This window comes from Gadus macrocephalus, chromosome 11, assembly GCF_031168955.1.
Source record: "Gadus macrocephalus chromosome 11, ASM3116895v1".
NCBI lineage: Eukaryota > Metazoa > Chordata > Actinopteri > Gadiformes > Gadidae > Gadus > Gadus macrocephalus.
Window position 1 is genome coordinate 6,964,302 of NC_082392.1, and position 18,793 is coordinate 6,983,094.

General features: G+C 48.3%; 2 protein-coding genes across 2 annotated transcripts in view; both read left to right on the forward strand.

Moving 5' to 3' along the window:
- The first annotated feature begins 123 nt into the window (after positions 1 to 123).
- On the forward strand, positions 124 to 16,952 carry ptpn3 (protein tyrosine phosphatase non-receptor type 3). Its single transcript, XM_060066068.1, has 26 exons — positions 124 to 290; positions 1,729 to 1,891; positions 3,324 to 3,458; positions 3,644 to 3,686; positions 5,175 to 5,256; positions 5,713 to 5,757; positions 5,978 to 6,030; positions 6,276 to 6,393; positions 7,050 to 7,137; positions 7,495 to 7,583; positions 7,671 to 7,734; positions 8,204 to 8,409; positions 8,705 to 8,833; positions 8,919 to 9,080; positions 9,171 to 9,273; positions 9,563 to 9,640; positions 9,753 to 9,809; positions 10,241 to 10,397; positions 11,538 to 11,713; positions 12,113 to 12,203; positions 12,563 to 12,624; positions 12,789 to 12,935; positions 13,806 to 13,934; positions 14,999 to 15,144; positions 15,283 to 15,418; positions 16,044 to 16,952. Exons 2-26 carry the CDS (start codon positions 1,823 to 1,825, stop codon positions 16,116 to 16,118), a joined length of 2,640 nt encoding a protein of 879 aa, XP_059922051.1. The 5' UTR covers positions 124 to 290; positions 1,729 to 1,822; the 3' UTR covers positions 16,119 to 16,952.
- Positions 16,953 to 17,416: 464 nt separating this feature from the next.
- Positions 17,417 to 18,793, forward strand: part of epb41l4b (erythrocyte membrane protein band 4.1 like 4B) — a 27,621-nt gene continuing 26,244 nt past the window's right edge. The window contains exon 1 of the mRNA XM_060066069.1: positions 17,417 to 18,327. Within this exon, the coding sequence (XP_059922052.1) occupies positions 18,058 to 18,327 (270 nt within the window). The 5' untranslated portion in view covers positions 17,417 to 18,057. The remainder of the gene's footprint in view (positions 18,328 to 18,793) is intronic.

Here is an 18,793-nt window from a genome sequence, read left to right on the forward strand (position 1 = left end):
TCGTGTTATGGAGTGAATATATTGCTTTGATTATCAGTCGCGTGTCCCCCGGATGGTTCCTTAGGACTCGATCCCTTCCCCGTTTCAGGGACATGGGATAGCGCGTACCCGCCTCTTGCTCGCGCCTTGAAGGGGCGGGGCCGTGCGAAATCACCACCACTGGGATGACGGACTGGTCCCGGATATTTACCTATTCCTCACCTGTCAGGCGCGCGTCGTTTCCACTATTTCCCATTGGATATCTGCTCAACCGTCTGGAAATGTCACGTCTCTCAAGCAGAACCACGGAGGTAGTAACGCTTTTTAACGCTATGCGTCTTTTTCAAAACATCACCTCGGTAATGTTGTAAGATCCGATCGAAAGTTGGCGAACAGTGTTCCTCCCCTTGGGTGTAGCTGTAGATTAGTCTATATTGTAAACAGGTTGGTTTTAGGGTGTAGTCCAAAGTCCGACCAGGTCAAAACATAATTCATTATCGCCATGCTTTAATCTAAACTAGGCCTGATTACATTGAGGTTGGGCTTCGCTTCTTTCTGTTTCCGATTATTATAGAAGGCCAAGTAAGGAGTTAAGCACTCCTTAACTTCTTACTAAACCTACTCCTTCACTCCTTACTAAAGTAGTTAAGCACTCCTTATTTCGCCTTCCTTAGCATTCCTTAAAAAATTAAGCTCTAGTGTTCCTGTCCTGGTTTGAATGTAACTCCCACACCCGACTCCCAGACTTTTGTTGTTGACTGCTTTGCAATGCATGCTATTTAAATTCATATTTTACATGCAATAAAAACACAAGTAAAACATTGTATATGTCTACTTTAGTTGTATTCTGTCTTAAAATGCACTATTGATAGCGTGGTATTTAGATTATTAGGGAAAGCAGGTAGTCAAGCAGAATAGTGCTTGTTTAATATATTCTAAGTGTGTTACTGTTGTCAAACATTAACTAAAACTTTGCGTGTGTCTTTTAAAGAAAGAGTGTGAAAGAAATTGCGTCCATTCAATTGTTAACCTGAACAAAAAACACACACACACACACGTACACACACACACACACCCCCGATGGTCGAGTTGTGACATCAGATCGAAAGTCTGCAGCAAGTATGCAAACATAAACACAAACGCAAACACACAAACAGACACTAACCGCTCACCCTGGTGTCTGTGCGTGTCTGTGTGTTAATGTGTGTATGTATGCGTGTTTGTGTTCACGCAATCATTGCTAGCCTTTTTTAGGATTGGGAAACAGATTGTACCTCTGTTAATGGGCGTGCTTAACTCTGAGAATATTTAACATTCTTATCATTCAGCTGTCTGCACAAGGCGAGGGCCAGGAGGGAGAACCAGTGAGAGCAGACAGAGACATGGGGAGAGAATGAGAGAGAGGGGGAGGAACATGTTGAGACCCAGGCCAGATAGAACACACACACACACACACACACACACACACACACACACACACACACACACACACACACACACACACACACACACACACACACAGTCACTCCTCTGCATTCACAAGACATTACTCACCAGGGAGCTGTATCTCGCCCAACACGTATATTAAAACTGTATTACTCACCGCACACAGTACCAGCCTGTGGGCTCGGTTTCAATGGGCAACAAGACAACAGCCCGGAAACATCTGAAACTGTGTGTGTGTGTTTGTGTGTGTGTCTCTTTGTCTGTGTGTGTGTGTGGTGTGTGTCTGTGTGTCTGTCGTTCCAGGTCCCCACTCAGTGATGAGCTGATGAGCTCAAGCAAGGTGTGTGTGTGTGTGTGTGTCCTTGCGAGGTGAGACCTTTTTGCCTGGGCTACAGACATGCCAAAACCTGACCTGCTCTGCCTGGTTCAGCTGTTGAACGGCACCATCCATACCTTCAGAGTCAGCGTGAGTAACACACACACACACACACACACACACACACACACACACACACACACACACACACACACACACACACACACACACACACACACACACACACACACACACACACACACACACACACACAACTAGGTCTTTGATCTCATTAAAATGTTTGAGTCATGACATTGAAAGTAGCAAGGCATCCCAAAACTGCCCTTACCTTTTTTGATGGTTTATTATTATTATTATACGCTCCATAAAGCGCAGCTTCCAGGGGAGCCTTCGTAAGTGGTTCCATCACGAGGGGGCCAGTGGAGCATGTTAAACAGAAGCTGGTTGAAGGACACACGAGGAGCCGGCTGTACCTGGGATGCATAGACCCAATCTGATAGCACACACAGCCTTCCTGTTACTGCTTCAGATTCAACATCATCCATTTAGTGTTTGTTAAAAAACGGACAACTGCATTGTTATGGTCACCAGTAGCATTCATGTGGGCTACAAGCATACATTTGTGAAAAAAATAAATAAAAAATTACATACCGGCCACGTCTCCCCCCGTCCCCCGTCCCCCGTCCCCCGTCAACAATCGCTCCATACTCCCCCCCCCCCCCCGCCAACAATCGCTCCATACCCCCCCCGTCAACAGCTGAGCGCAGGGGGGTCCATCAGTACCTATAGTATAGGGGCCCAGGATTTGGTGCTACGGCCCTGTGTGTGTGTGTGTGTGTGTGTGTGTGTGTGTGTGTGTGTGTGTGTGTGTGTGTGTGTGTGTGTGTGTGTGTGTGTGTGTGTGTGTGTGTGTGTGTGTGTGTGTATATGTGTGTGTGTGTGTATATGTATATATATATTGTGGCAACCCCGACCGTCGGCGGCTGAGATTCCGGAAGGAGACGCACCAAACAGGGTGTGGGTCAACGGTTTTTTATTGCGTTTACCACACGTGCAAAAAGGGTAACGAAAAAGTTAACTGAGGTTCTTCCTGGCATGGGGAAAAAAGGGAACCGCCCCGGGTCTGGTCCTGCTGCGGGGTCGGCGTCTCGATCCCTTGCGTCTCTGGCTCCTTAGTCCTGGGGAGAGGCGAAATGTCATTAACGTGGGTCCGGGTAATCTCCCCCTACCGCGTCTCTCCAACTCGGTCGCATTCCCCTGACTGGTGCGCGCGCGGTCCTTAAGAACCCTCCGCCGTCTCCCTCCGCCGGGTGCTCCGCATCTCCGTGATTGCGCGGGTGCGCTCGATGCACGCTCCCGCGTCGCTGCGCCGTGCGCCACATATCTCCCACGGACTACCTGCCCGCGGAGAGGGCGCTGGCGGGGCTCGAACTCCTCCGTCGGATCGGGGTTGCCACAATATATATATGAGATGGAGTCCTATCCATAAATGATGTGACCATACTAAAATGGGGTAATCTTAGCCTGTCCTACCCCCTCCCCCTCACTCCCGGGCCCACAGAAGCAGGATGAAGGTGGGGTGCTGCTGGACCTGGTGTGTGACCACCTGGGCCTCCTGGAGAGACATCTCTTCAGCCTGCAACTCCGGGAGGCAGGCACCACCATCGCCTCCATCACGGCCAACACACACTCTCCTGTGAGCCGGCGTTTCTTTATTTGTTGCACAGTTTGGCAATGGTGAAGAGATGCATTGAACTGCATTTTGGATCGTTCATCTATTGTATCTCTCTCTCTCTCTCTCTCTCTCTCTCTCTCTCTCTCTCTCTCTCTCTCTCTCTCTCTCTCTCTCTCTCTCTCTCTCTCTCTCTCTCTCTCTCTCAGAGGTGGTTGGAGCCAGAGAAACCCTTGAAGAAGCAGATGAAAGGTATTTGGATTCATGCTCAAAATGTAGAACTCACCGTTGTGCTCTCTGACTACACTGCTGGACAATTTCGATGTTCGAAAGACTCCTGGGTGCGAGGAAATGCAAGGCGATTGTATTTGTGTGCACATTTCTATCCACATTTCAAAGTGCTCAACATCTAGCGAAAAGATACACGTAAATAATGCAGAATGATGAATAATACAAAATAATAAAAACAACGTTTTTAGCCTGGATATGAATGCTAGCTGTGGAGGAAACCCTAACCCTTCAAGGTTAGGTTATGTGGCATGATTATTAGCTCCAGGCTAATCCTGTGTTGTCCTGACTCTAGATACGAGTAGCAGACAGAGCCCAGATGACCTCAGTGGCCTAGAGGGGTCATACTCAGGGTGGGAAATTAGCCTCCGCCACCAAATTAGGTTTGATTTTGTAATTATTTGGTCAATTTAATCAATCCTCCTGCCACCGTGGCGATATGATTGGTGGACCAAAAAAAAGACAGACAGAAAAGGAAGGGCTTGGTGTAATATCCGATGCTAGCCTGTAGCCTGCAGTGCAGACGGATCAGTAAGCACTGTCGTTAATGTGCTAATGTCACACGTCATCACGTTATTCATTCATTCATGAAATCAAGAAAAACTACTTCTAATACAAATTTCGTTGGAACTACTTTCAACAACCATCCAACAGTGTTAGGATAACATTAGTTCAGATCAAAGGGTGTCTCTTTATTTGTACATTAATCTATGCATTAAATGAGAAATGTTAAATTGAAGACAAACAGTTCCCAGCGCTATCAGTGAGTCTTAATAGGGGTGTTCCTGGGCTCTTGGGGGATTTACCATTTTGGTTATGGTTTTATTGGTAAACGATTTAAATAGGTAAATATACAGTACATTCAATATATTTTTCAAATATAATCGCTAAAGCATAGTCATGCATGAGCATTTGAAAAACTTGATTGTGTCTGGTAAAATATCAAAGTCTGGTGTATTTTCATAAAAAACGGACACTGGCTGGTGAACCAAAAAGTCATTCTCCCACCCTGGTCATATTGAAAAGGCAGGCCTGATAGGCTTAAGCTTGGGGTAAACACATACACCAACCCTTTAACTAGAAAATGATCATATGATTATAATCAAATGAAAATCTTCAGGCTTACTTACTATTGGGTATGTTTCTTAGGATGATGCTGAACCGAGGAAAATCTATCCATCCATTTTGAATTGGATTACTTGTAGGTACATTTCCTGAAAACCATGGGTACAATTGAGCTGGCTGGCATGATGGTTATACACGGTTCACACAACTTACCCCTTTATTCCCCAGGTGATTTGCCTTTTGGCATCTTGCATTTTGCACATGCGATTCTACCCTCAGAGCGGCATCAGAGATGCATTTGGGGCTAGGGGTCAGGCCGTGTGAAGTACGATGACTATGAAGCTGTGTGTGGAAGTAACATAACAATTTCTGTGTGCACCCTTTCAGGGCTCGTCGCACCCTTCTATCTCAACTTCCGAGTACGATTCTTCATCTCCGACCCAAACTCTCTGCAGCACGAACAGACAAGGTAGTTTACCTTTGTTCTGTTCTCCTGTCACCTCCCGGCCAGACCTATCACCATCTGCCACTGGGGGCTGCAGGCATCTCAATGTTCCTATTTGTAATGAATGGTGGTCTCATACGGCTTTATAGATTTGAGATAATATAGTGGCTAGCAGGTTCAATTGCCAACTGAAAAGTTACAGGGTTTTATTCCTTGTGCAGGCTGTCTAACCTCCTCTTGAATGGTGCTCATCCCTGTGTGTCACTTTGGATAGAAGTGTCTGCTTAATGACATGAATGATGAATAATAATAGTAGATACTAGTTTTACTCAGAGGGATTTCTAAATGTCAACATGCAACCGTTACCCTGAGAGCTGACTGCTCACTTGCGTGTCCAGTAAAGTTTGAATAGGATGTTGATTATTTTTCTGAGAGCGGGTTTGTGGGCGTTTGTTCCTCTTCCCCCCTCTTCTTCTGTAGGCACCTTTACTTCCTCCAGATCAGCAGCGACATCAGAGAGGGAAGGTGGGAACAAGCACCACCCGCACACACACACACATGCACACACACACACACACACACACACACACACACACACACACACACACACACACACACACACACACACACACACACACACACACACACACACACACACACACACACACACACACCTCCTTTCCCCTTTGTGACACAGTTTCCATTAGACGTATAGTTACAGTGTGTAATCAAAGTTTGATTGCAGGTTGCAGTGTACGCTGAGTGCAGCAGTAGTGCTGGCTTCTTATGCAGTTCAGTGTAAGACTCTCTCTTTCCCTCTTTCTCTCTCCCAACCACAAACACTGTGACGGATCAATTCAATGAGTAATCTTGATCAGTGATCGATAGTGATAATGAAAAATAGGATTATTATTTGACGCAAAAAATTAAACCAACAAGCTATTTTGGTCTTCGAGTGTGTGCAGTAATTCTTATGTCTCTCGCTTTCTCTCTTTCTCTCCCTCTATCTCTCTGTCTCTCTGTCTTTCTCTCTCTGCCAGCAGCAGAGCTTGGGGATCACAGTCAGTCCTGTCTCCCTGGTTACCTCTCCAAGAGCCACTTCCTCCCAGAGCAAGACGATGACTTCCTATCTAAAGTGGAGGACCTGCATCCCCAGCACAAGTACTTTGAGGACTTGGGCTGTTGATCAGAAGACAAACCCTCTGTCTGAGTTGTAGTGAAAGGATAGTCTCCCTACACCAGAAACATCTATATGGCACACCACACCGCCTGCATCCCATAACATTTATAGATGTATTTATTTGCCATTATTTACTATTACTGCTACTAATTACACTTTTTTTTTTGTCACATTTGAACATTTAGAGGAACCACATTATTTCCCATTGTGGATGAATTAATTAACTATGTAGCTACTCACAGTCATGGTGAGGGGGGTTGTTCGGTCTATCTGTGTTGTGTTTTATAGGAGAGTGATACTGCGGCTTAGTTCCTTTTTGTGTAGAGAACATAGATATGGATGGTATATTTCTGCATTGTGTTGCAGAGAACAGTGGTAGTGATGGTGTGGTTCAGTTCAGTGGTAGTGGAGAACAGTGGTAGTGATGGTGTGGTTCAGTGGTAGTGGAGAACAGTGGTAGTGATGGTGTGGTTCAGTGGTAGTGGAGAACAGTGGTAGTTCTATGGGGCAGAGAACAGTGGTAGTGTGGGGTAGTTATGTGGGCAGAGAACAGTGGCAGTGTAGGGTAGTTGAGTGGGGTAGTTGTCTGCTGTTGTCCTGGATGCTAGTGGCTCTCTCTTTGTGTTTTCTCCCTCAGGGGTTTGAAGCAGAGCGAGGCTGAGCTCTGTTTCCTTAACACGGCACGAACACTTGAGCTTTATGGAGTGGAGCTGCACGCTGCCATGGTAGCACACACACACACACACACACACACACACACACACACACACACACACACACACACACACACACACACACACACACACACACACACACACACACACACACACACACACACCCACCTCTGCTTTTCCTGGTTTGTCGGTCTCATTGTAGTTTGACTTAATCACATGCCTTTCCGTGTTATTAGTTGCATTCTTTTCTCTGATATTACTTGTTACATAAACACGTTTATGATTAGTTATTAGCTTTCTGGTGTTTCCTCGATGATATGAATTTTTTCGCTTTAACTCTTTATCCCTATATCTCTCTCTTTCTCCCTCTCTCTCTCTCTCTACGTTAACCTGTGCTCGCTCTCTCAGGACTCGACCAGCGTTCCACTGTTGGTGGGCCTGGCCTCCAGCGGTGTGGCTGTGTTTTGCAACATGATCTGCTCCAGTTTCTTCCCCTGGTGAGTGCCGAGCTCTCTGATTGGACGGTGGGCTATTGTGGACCTGTGACATCTGTCTTCTGACCCGGTGCCTGTTGTCCCACGCAGGGGCAACATCATCAAGATCTCCTTCAAGAGGAAACGCTTCCTGGTGCACCTCAAACGCAAACATGTGAGTCCGTTCCTCCCAGACATTATGGATGCTAGAATGTCTCTATGCAGAGGGGGGAAGTAGGAAGTACAAATGTAGGTGTAGTAAAAATGTAACTAAAGTCCTATACTTCAGTACCGTTTTCAGTACTTTATCCGTATCTGTACTTTGCTTGAGTATTTCTATTTCTTGACAACTTTTTATTAACCCTAACCCTTAATTGAAACACAAATATCAGTACTTTCTACTTGTTACATTTTCTAAACAGGTTTGTAACTTTAGTTTGAACGCATTTGAGGGGAATAATGTATTATTTTTCTCTTCATTGTGCGTCTTATCAACAGCAAGACAGATTTCCACCTATACGGACGGGACGAGAACACATAGAAAAGTCAATCCCTCGGATTATCCATCGTTGCAGACCAGGCATGATGGACGTTATTATCATGTTGTTGTTGTTGTTAAAGGTCCAGACCACTGTGTCCTACAGGGTGAGACCCAGGACTGTGAAGTGTCTTTGGTTCTGCGCTGTCCCAAGGCCTGTAAGAACCTGTGGAGGTCCAGTGTGGACCACCACTCCTTCTTCAGCTCCAGCCGCTCCGCTCGCAGCCCCAAGCACAACTACAGCAGCAGGCAGGCCTACAGCAAGCTGATCACCCAGCACCTGGGCAGGCTGGGCCCCACCAAGACAGACAGGTGATCGCGCGCACACACACACACACACACACACACACACACACACACACACACACACACACACACACACACACACACACACACACACACACACACACACACACACACACACACACACACACACACACACACACACACACACACACACACACACACCTATTTATGTATATATTATATATATATACACACCACACACATATATATATATACACATTATACACATACACATACATACATTGAAGAAAGTACTTCCGGTAGGATAGCTCCATATGTCTCACGGTGCTGCGGTTTACAGGGGCGGCCCGGTGTGTCAGCGCGTGGTGGGAGGGATGGTGTGGAACCCTGTCCTCCAGCGCTCGCTGTCCTCAGAGTACCTGGAGACCAAGAGCCTGCCCTCCAGATCCCCCCCCAACACACCCAACTGGTACGGCCCCCTCCCTCTGTAGCCCCTGTGTTGAGGCCCATAGCAGATCACTGGGTTAACGGGACGGGGTGTCTGGTTGTGGTAGGCGGAGCCCCAGAGTTCGCCATGGCATCAGTAAGCCCCGCCCATCGTCGGTGGAGCTGACCAACGAGCTGGAAGACATGGCCGAGGGGGAGGACGTCTTCTACACGTACAGGGTCTCCGTGGGCAGCAGCAGGGGCAGTGAGGGGGAGGAGTCTCCCCAGCGGTGAGTCTCAAGGGCCTCCAAAGATAATGGACATTTCTGAAAGCTACTCTCTCAATGTGACTTCATCCAATTTAAATCTTCTCTCCATAGCAACAGCGCTGGTCAACACAGCCAGGAAAGCTCGTTCAATGTGTTTGACATCAGCACAGGAGATGAAGATAATGGAGACACATCTCCACACAAATGGGACAAGGTCAGTGATGTAATCTACCCAGTGTGTGTGTGTGTGTGTGTGTGTGTGTGTGTGTGTGTGTGTGTGTGTGTGTGTGTGTGTGTGTGTGTGTGTGTGTGTGTGTGTGTGTGTGTGTGTGTGTGTGTGTGTGTGTGTGAATGTGAATGTCTTTCATTGTGTCTTTGTGTGTGTGTCTCTGTGTCAATGTGTGTGTGTTTCATGATGGTTGAGGATGGAAAGGGTGGACTCTAGTGTGTGTGTGTGTGTGTTTTTGTGTGTTTTCCATTTGTCCCCATGTGTGTGTCCTCAGCCCCCGCTGGGAGATGGAGATCTTCTTCTTGTACGTATTGCTCCGGATCATGAAGGAAGGTTTGGCTTCAACGTCAAGGTGAGTCATTCTCATACTCTCTCATGCTCGCCGACAAGAAACCGACAAACAACATTTGTCTCCATTCTTGACTCATGTATCATTCCCCCTCCCCCCTCCTCCCTCCTCCCAGGGCGGGGTGGATCAGAAGATGCCTCTAGCGATATCCCATGTTAAGCCTGAGTCCCCGGTAAGATCAACCCTCAGCGTGTCTTTGGTGAAACATTAAGGTGTCCTTTATGTCAATTGAGCCGTGTGATCTCCTCCCAGCACACCATGTGAGTGTGTGTGTGTGTGTGTGTGTGTGTGTGTGTGTGTGTGTGTGTGTGTGGGGGGGGGCGAAAGGAAAAGAGGGGGCATGATAGAGGATCGGCTATAGGGTTAGGGTTGTGAATTTGATCCCTGAAAACTGCAAACTACCTGTAGGGATCCTTGAGAAAAAGGCCCTCAGCCCAACCTGCTCATCTGCATCGACTGTGAATCGCTTTGGATCTAAGTGGCTGCTCAATGACTCAACAGCACTGAATAAATAGTGTTGATGAAGCAGGTGGCTAGACGAGAGGCCTCTGAAACCATTCACAGGCCTATAACATGATAACCTCTAAATGTGTGTGTCTGCAGGCGGGGCGGTGTGAGCCCCAGCTGCTGGAGGGAGACCTGTTAGTGCTCATCAACGGTCGAGACATTTCTGAGCACACCCATGACCAGGTAGTCATGTTCATCAAGGCCAGCCGAGAGTCCCACTCCCGGGAGCTCGCCCTGCTCATCAGACGCAAAGGTGTGTGGGGTTGGGTGTGTGAGAGAAAAGGATATATTAAACAATTATTTGCCGAAGGGGAATAATTTTTAAATATATCTATTTGGGGGCTATTCTCCACTATTTACTGAGGCGAATAATTATTTTAGTATATACTACACGTGAACACTACAAAAATAAACAAGATAACACTTTTCGGCCAGGATTTATTAGTTTTTATGAGCAGTTTGTTTGTTTTTATTAGTCTGACGAGACTGACATTTTGTGATGAAAACAATATCAATATATAACAAGTTTGAGATCTCAATCGTGGGATATTGCCAAATACCCCAAGATAGAGAACCAATCAAATTGTGCCATCTTAGGAGGTTCACGAGTAGCATATACTAAAAGGTAATATAGCTATTCAGCCAAGTATAACAAACCCAATGTATAAGATCTCAAGACTTACACGCATGTCAAAAGAAATCCACTACCTACCCTCAAACATTCATTTATGGTTTATCTATTTGTACCTCCTCCGTCTCCTTGACGATGACTCCTAGATGGTCCACAAGCGCCCGGTGTTCTCTGTTTAGGGTTGAGGGGTGGGCTGACCTAGCCTGGCTCCGCCCGCCTAAGTACTTCCGCTCAATTTGAATTTCCCTTCAGTACTAGGTCTGGACCTGCTGTATGTAATTTGGTTTTCTGGCGCCGCCACAGCGGCGCCCAATCAGCGAACAGAGGGCGTGTCTGAGAACAATGACGATAAAGTCGTGCGCCAGTTTGAGTTGTTGTTGTAGGTCGGTAGTTGATTTACAATGTGCAATTTTTCCCTGATAAATTAAATTCGACGAACAAAACCTGCAGCTGTCGTTGACGGACATTTTCGTGCAGACGCGCAAGGTGTTTGGTTTGTGTACAACCTGCGCGTGATTCCCGGCGCATGACATACGACGTCACAACCAAACGTTAGCGATTGGTTATGGCAGAACCAGAGTGGCACTGGGCAGATCCAATCATTTTAAACTTCAACAGACACCCGCCTTCAAGTGAGTTAACGTTTGTCAATTGATTAGGTCCAGACTCTCTGTACAAATGAAATGAAATGAAGTGAAGTACGAGAGTCTGGTAGAACCAGGCTAGGGCTGACCTGCTCCTGTCTACCTCTCTGTCTTGCAGGTCCCGGTCGGGTGGCCCAACTACTACAGTTCCCCCCTTCCCTCTCGCTGACCGGCCAATCAGAGTCCGACAAGCCCTCGTCGCCGGGCCAGGCGGAGCGTGCCAGCACCCTGGAGGACTCCATGAGACAGCTGGAGAGAGGGCTGCAGTCAGGCACTCTCTCCTTCCACTTTGAGGTAGTAGGCCCAGAATAGCAGACCTACGCGCACGCACGCACGCACGCACGCACACACGCACACACGCAGATGCCTGTACACGCACAGAAATTCCCACATTTGTCGTAATACCGTACTTGATGCAGGATTATACGTGTGCTACTCACTCTTATTTTGGGATGGTACCAAAGCCGAACGAGTGCTGCCCTTAATCTGTGGAGTCGTTGGCTGAAAAACTAGGAGGACCTGTCCCGTGTGTGTGTGTGTGTGTGTGTGTGTGTGTGTGTGTGTGTGTGTGTGTGTGTGTGTGTGTGTGTGTGTGTGTGTGTGTGTGTGTGTGTGTGTGTGTGTGTGTGTGTGTGTGTGTTCTATCTGTCCTGGGTCTCAACATGTTCCTCCCCCTCTCTCTCTGCCTTCCAGAACCTGTACAGGAGGAAGCCTGGCCTCCTGCTGGGCTGTTCTCGCCTACCGGAGAACATGGAGAAGAACCGCTACAAGGACGTTCTGCCATGTGAGTTCTACCAGCACGTCCTCCTGCACTCCTCTCCTCTCTAGGTCCGCCCCCCCCCCCCCCCCCTCCTTACCCTCTTCTCCCCTCTCCTCTCTTCTTCTCTCCCCTCTCCTCTCTTCTTCTCTCTCCTCTCCTCTCCTCTTCCCTCCTCTCCTCTCATCTCCTCTCCGTCTTCCCTCCTCTCCCCTCTCTCCTCTCTCCTCTCCTCTCCTCCCCTCTCCCCCTCCATGCGCTACCTTGTCTAACGTTGGCATGTTAGCTTAGTGGCTGGTAGGAAGCCTCGTGAAAGTAACTCACCGGCCCCAGCGGTTGCCTCGACAACGGAGTCAGTTTGTATTCCTCGCGTTCTCCTTCCCCAGACGACGTTTCCAGGGTGGTTCTGCAGGACCAGGAAGACTACATCAACGCCAGCCACATCGCAGTACGTGCTCCTGCTTTCACAGAGAACCTTGTATCCGGTCTCCATCTAGGGTTACACATTCACTCACAATGTGTAGTGTGTGCGTGTTTGTAAGTTGCTTTGGAAAAAGCATCTGCAAAATGGTTAAATACAGTGTGTGTGTGTGTGTGTGTGTGTGTCCTCAGGTGGCCCCCCCGTCGTCCGGCATGTGTTTACGTTACATCGCAGCGCAGGGTCCCCTGCCCCACACATGTACACACTTCTGGCAGTGTGTGTGGGAGCAGCAGACACGCACCGTCATCATGCTCACCACACTCACCGAGAGGGGACGGGTCAGTACAACTCAGGATCATCACACACACACACACACACACACACACACACACACACACACACACACACACACACACACACAGAGAGTTGGGCATGCTTGATCGCTGTGCTAATCAAAACAACACCATCACATCAGCATCGTGTCATGCTGTTGTAATTGGTTTATTTGCGTTGATTTGATTTGTGATTGCTATGATTACATCGCACACATGAGTGTGTGTGTGGGGTTTTATTCTTCTTACACAAAGAAACAAGGATACAAGGGATCAATAGGGAGCAGGAGAGGGTAATTAGAGATTTCACAGGCCAGCGGGCCGAGCTCTACGGCAGAGCGTGTGTGTGCTGGATGCCAATGAGGTACGTTCTCTGAGAGCGGAGCGATACAGCCCTCGGAGTGTGGGGCGATACAGCCCTCGGAGTGTGGGGCGGCAGCAGCAGAAGCAGCAGCTCTGTCATACCATCACTGAATGGAGCTGTCCGTTCCTCAGCGTACCTGTTGCTTGGTAACCGGCCCTTCTCATTAATTGATCCTTTTCCCTCGTATGCTTCAAGTGGCCTGAACACTCCTCCTACACACATACACACACACACACACACACACACACACAAAGACACGCACACGCACACACACACACACACACTCACACTCACACTCACACTCAAGCAGTGCACAGTTGTTTGGCGCGTTGTCCTTGAGTCTCTCTAAGCTCATTTCTCTCTTGGTGTGCTCTGCATCTGAATTTCAATCTTAGTCAGACATAATGCGGCCCAGGTAGGAGTGACATTGTGTATCCCCCCCCCCCGTGCTTGATGGATGATTCATGTGGGAGAGTAATGTAATTAAGTGATGATGTCATGCGCCCCGGCAGACCAAGTGCCACCAGTACTGGCCGCATCCGGCGGAGGCGAAGCAGTATGGCTGCCTGAGGGTGAGCTGCCACTCGGAGGAGTGCACCCTCGCCTACGTCACCCGCTGCTTCACCCTGACGCACACGCAGGTACAGTAACACACACACACACACACACACACACACACACACACACACACACACACACACACACACACACACACACACACACACACACATATACACACACACATATACACAGGCAAACACACACACACCTACACACACATACATAACCCTACACATGTACACCCATCCACCCAAACAAACATACATACATACATACATACATACATACACATACACACGCACACATCCATGGTAATGCGTTATACAGTGAGCCATGCAGAGTCTATTTCCGTTGATGTTTTCAGCGTTGGGTCCATGTATCGTGCTCATGCCATCTGTCACATCAGAGCACTGACCACAGGCAATAACCACACACACACAAGCCCCCTGCCAATATCATACAGTCACTACCTGCCTGGGTGGATGGTCGGCCACCAGGCATTTGGTTGTTTGTGTGTATGTGTGCGTCTTGTGTGTGTCGTCGGACAGGGTATGGTTAGGTAACACAACAACATCATGTTGTATTTTGTTTTGTCTGGGTGCCTGTAAGGGGCAGACATTTGTTTAGTAAATATCAATTACAGTTTTATACAATATTATATTTGTAGATTACCTGCCGTGGTGAAAAGGTAAGGAGACCAATGCCCAAGTAGTCATTCAGTGTAAACACACACACACACACACACACACACACACACACACACACACACACACACACACACACACACACACACACACACACACACACACACACACACACACACACACACACACACACACTGCTGGGAAGGTCCATCTGCCTCTCTGGCAGAGAGTTAATCCCGGCATGAAGTCGCCGGCCGCAAGCCCATCGTAGACGACACTCACCCCCCTCCTCCCCCAGGCCTTCCCTTTCCTCCTCCTCCTCCTCATAGAGATCAGACAGTTTTTCCTCCTTCAGCACTATACTGACCTGTGTGTGTGTGTGTGTGTGTGTGTGTGTGTGTGTGTGTGTGTGTGTGTGTGTGTGTGTGTGTGTGTGTGTGTGTGTGTGTGTGTGTGTGTGTGTGTGTGTGTGTGTGTGTGTGTGTGTGTGTGACGTGTAGCGGGGGGAGGAGCGCGCGGTCACACACCTCCAGTACGTGGCGTGGCCGGACCACGGCGTTCCGGACGACCCCTCTGACTTCCTGCAGTTTGTCAACTGTGTCCGCGACCGGAGGAAAGGCCAGGAGACACTGATGGTGCACTGCAGGTGACTACACAAACACCATAAGTCCCACACACACAGATACACTCTGTCCCACATACACACACACACATTACGCTGGTTACATAAGCACCTTATGCATACATGGACTTTACCCTAACCGGCTGGGGGGTGTAATTCCAGCGCCGGGATTGGGCGAACAGGTGTGTTGATCACCATGGAGACAGCGCTGGCGCTCCTGGAGGAGGGTCGGCCCTTGTACCCCCTGGACGTGGTCCGAGCCCTCAGGGACCAGCGGGCCATGATGGTCCAGACCACGGTACTGACACTGACTAGCGGTCGGACGCTCTAACGGGAGCTACGCGCTCTGGTGGCTCACTGCCGCCCGTTGGTTTTAAGAGGAAACTGTTAGAGTAACGAGGGGAACACAAATGATTGGATACCTTTACAAAGTTGTTCAATGGGTTATGAATAAGGGCCAGTAACAACACAACAGGATTTCTGTTTGTCTACATCTAGCCAGTAGGCTAGTTTCCGTCTGCAGCCCTTGGCCAGATGTAACAATTCGCTCCCTAAAAAGCAAATAAGAAATAACAGGAACATAATTAATTTGGCACTATTTTTGGCGCTGTGATTATCTGTGTGATGCTTTTTGAGTTGCTACTGTAACTCTCGTTACTGTAAGTTGTTTAACTATAAATAATTGTGCGTTCGGAAGGAGAATTGGTTGTGTTATCTGCTTCCATTGACTTGGAGAGTTAACTCTCCAAGTCAATGGAAGCAGCTAACACAACCAATTCTCCTTCCGAACGCACAATTATTTATAGTTAAACAACTTACTAATACCAATAACCCTTATCAGTTACTAATACCAGTACATTTTACCAGTAACTAATAGCACTTGCTATTACCAGTGTCCAACAGCTCATGTCTCTGTGTTTCAGTGTCAGTTCCAGTTTGTGTGCGAGGCCATACTACGAGTCTACAAAGAGAGACAGAAAAGATCTTCAACCCCATAGCTTACCTCACTACTGCTAGCCATCCAAAGCAGGACACATGTACACGCACACCAGCCTAACTTCATTCCAACCATAGCTACCTTCCACCAAGAAGAGTGAGGGTCCCTCCTGCTACTGAATGATGTCCCCAACATTTTGCCAAACTTTGGACTGGTATGAGTCTGGCTAGACTCAGAGAATATTTGTATGTGAGCTGCATGGACTAGGTTGAGCACACAGGACATAAGCATTATGTCATTATGTCACCTTCAGCGGACAATTCTGCAATCAGTTCCCTAAAGCATCGAGCATTTAAATACCAAGATGGAACAAAGATGGCCGTCGTTGAATAAGGAGAATGGTGGAAGAAATGGAGAGATTCTGTTCCCTGCCGGGTGAGAATGACGGCGGTACTGAAGCGAACGGTACTTAGCACTATAGCAACGCCCAGCTAAACACCAGACTGCTGCTCCCATAGAACAGTGCCTTAGTTGCCTGATCCCGTGGACATTTCTAGCGCTTTATTGGTGTCTTCATAAACTATGTGACCCTTATCAACTTTTGTATCTTCGGGTGACGGCAGCACAAGGAAGACCGCCCTCCCCCACCCCAAGGATCACCACCTCAATTAAATGATTGACACAGGGAATAAATACATTGATTTCTATTGATGCCTCTGACTTCTGGTGGGCAGAAAAATCGATGCCAACCTGGTTTTTCATGGTGTCAGGATGAACACTTTATGATGTAGACTGTGTTGTATGCTGCACTGTGAGGACGCAGGGCTACCTGGAAAGAATGACTGTAATGATGATGATTTTGTAAATATACACTTTTAATCCTTTTTGTACTCCACTTTGTTGTGTCTGGTGACATTATTTGTAGTTAAGTTAAGCACACAGGAGAGGGCACATCCTGGTAAAAAAATCATTCACATGCTGGCCTACCACACAACATATTGTGTGGTAGCTAATCTACACACAAGTGTGATTCCTGTGGGATTTAATCCTATTAAATCACATTCATGATATGATCTGACTCCTGAATGTCTGTGCCATAATGTGCAAACAAATGACCTACACAGTATTATGCGGCCTGTTGCCCTGTCTTTTTATAGCTATTATTCTTATCATCTAATAATAAACACGAACAGGCGTATGTATTGTTATTTGTATTGTATCCCATTAACCGCCTATTGTGCATGACCACCCATAATAGATTTAATTTCCTCATTTGATCAAGTGGTGGACTGACAGATAGGTGGCGCTAGTCTGTTACCACACTGCTGGATCGGCTGGCAACATAGGGGAAAGAAAGTTTGTTCAGCTCTGTGTTTTTACGCAGGCGCAGAGCATGCTGTCGGTCCAGTTTCGCTGGTTAACTTTTACCTCAGAGGTAGAGCAGAAGCCTCCCTCCCCGGTGCTCATCATTAAACAACAACAACGAGCCCCGAGATCCATCAAGCGGTGTGTTATCTTTTATTCGGGTTCACACACACACACACACACACACATACACCGACCTCCCTCTCGGACGATGTGACACTGGGGTCCCCACTGCGGACCGGCCGGACGGGATTTCGGTGGGCTTTCAGCCTCAGCGCAAGCAAGTTTGCACAGCGGCAGGTGCAAAGGGCTTTCATTTCCGCCAGCGACTCCTGCCTGGTGGAGGCTCGATGCACGGTCGGGAATCAACTAGTTGGCACCGCGACGCATCGGATAGTTCGGATTGGTATGCGGTCTAAGTAGACGACCAGCCCGCTGCCGACGTCCAGATTTAAGGATTGATCGGCAGCCCGAAGAGTGCCTTTTTTTAATTTATTTATTTTACTTTTCCTGCACTGCGAAGGTGGCAGCACAGGACCCCGGTTCTCCGAACCCACTCCGCGCGGTGTTCCGGTGCGCTCAGCCGCCACTACCGACCGACAAGGACAGACCCCTACCAGTGGTGGATCCCAAAGATGATGGGCTTTCTGCGCCGGACGTTTAGCCGACGGAGACGGTTTCAGGCGACCGACCAGGACGAGGCGGACGGTCTCGGTGGTGGAGGAGGCGGGAGAGGGTCCACCGGGAACCCCCTGCTGCTCGCCCATCAACAGCAGGTCGTCCATGCCCCGGCGGTGGTGACCGGGGGAGCGGCCGTCCACATCCCCGCGGCGGGCACGGCCAGGACCACCATCACCTGTCGCGTTTTACTACTGGATGGCTCGGACGTCAATGTGGATTTGCCCGTGAGTGCATCGGCCCATCCGGTGTTATTAAAGTGATTACATTGGCATACGAGTCACATAAACAGACAGCTTGTTGTGCAGGACGACGCTGTTCTAGCGGAACAGGTATAAAAAGTTGTATTGTGTACTGGTTGGATAGTGGTTCAGAGAAAGGCGCAGCTCATCTGGACGTTGTGATGAACCGCTTCATTGTATCTCTTCCTCGTTTTAACAGGGAGATCAGCGAACCTCACCTGAAGCTCTTCCTCCGTTGTTATTTTCAGTCTTTTGATTTTTCCTCCTTACCAACACCTCCTTCCCTGCCTGCTGTCATAACATCTCTGTGCTACTACAGCCACAGTCCCTATCGTACTTCCTTGTGCCATCCTCTCCCTATCTCTGTTTTACATCTCGTCCTCTCCTGTCCTCTCGTTTCCCTCCCTCCCACCCTCCCACCCAGCATTGTACTCCTCTACAGTCTCTCTTC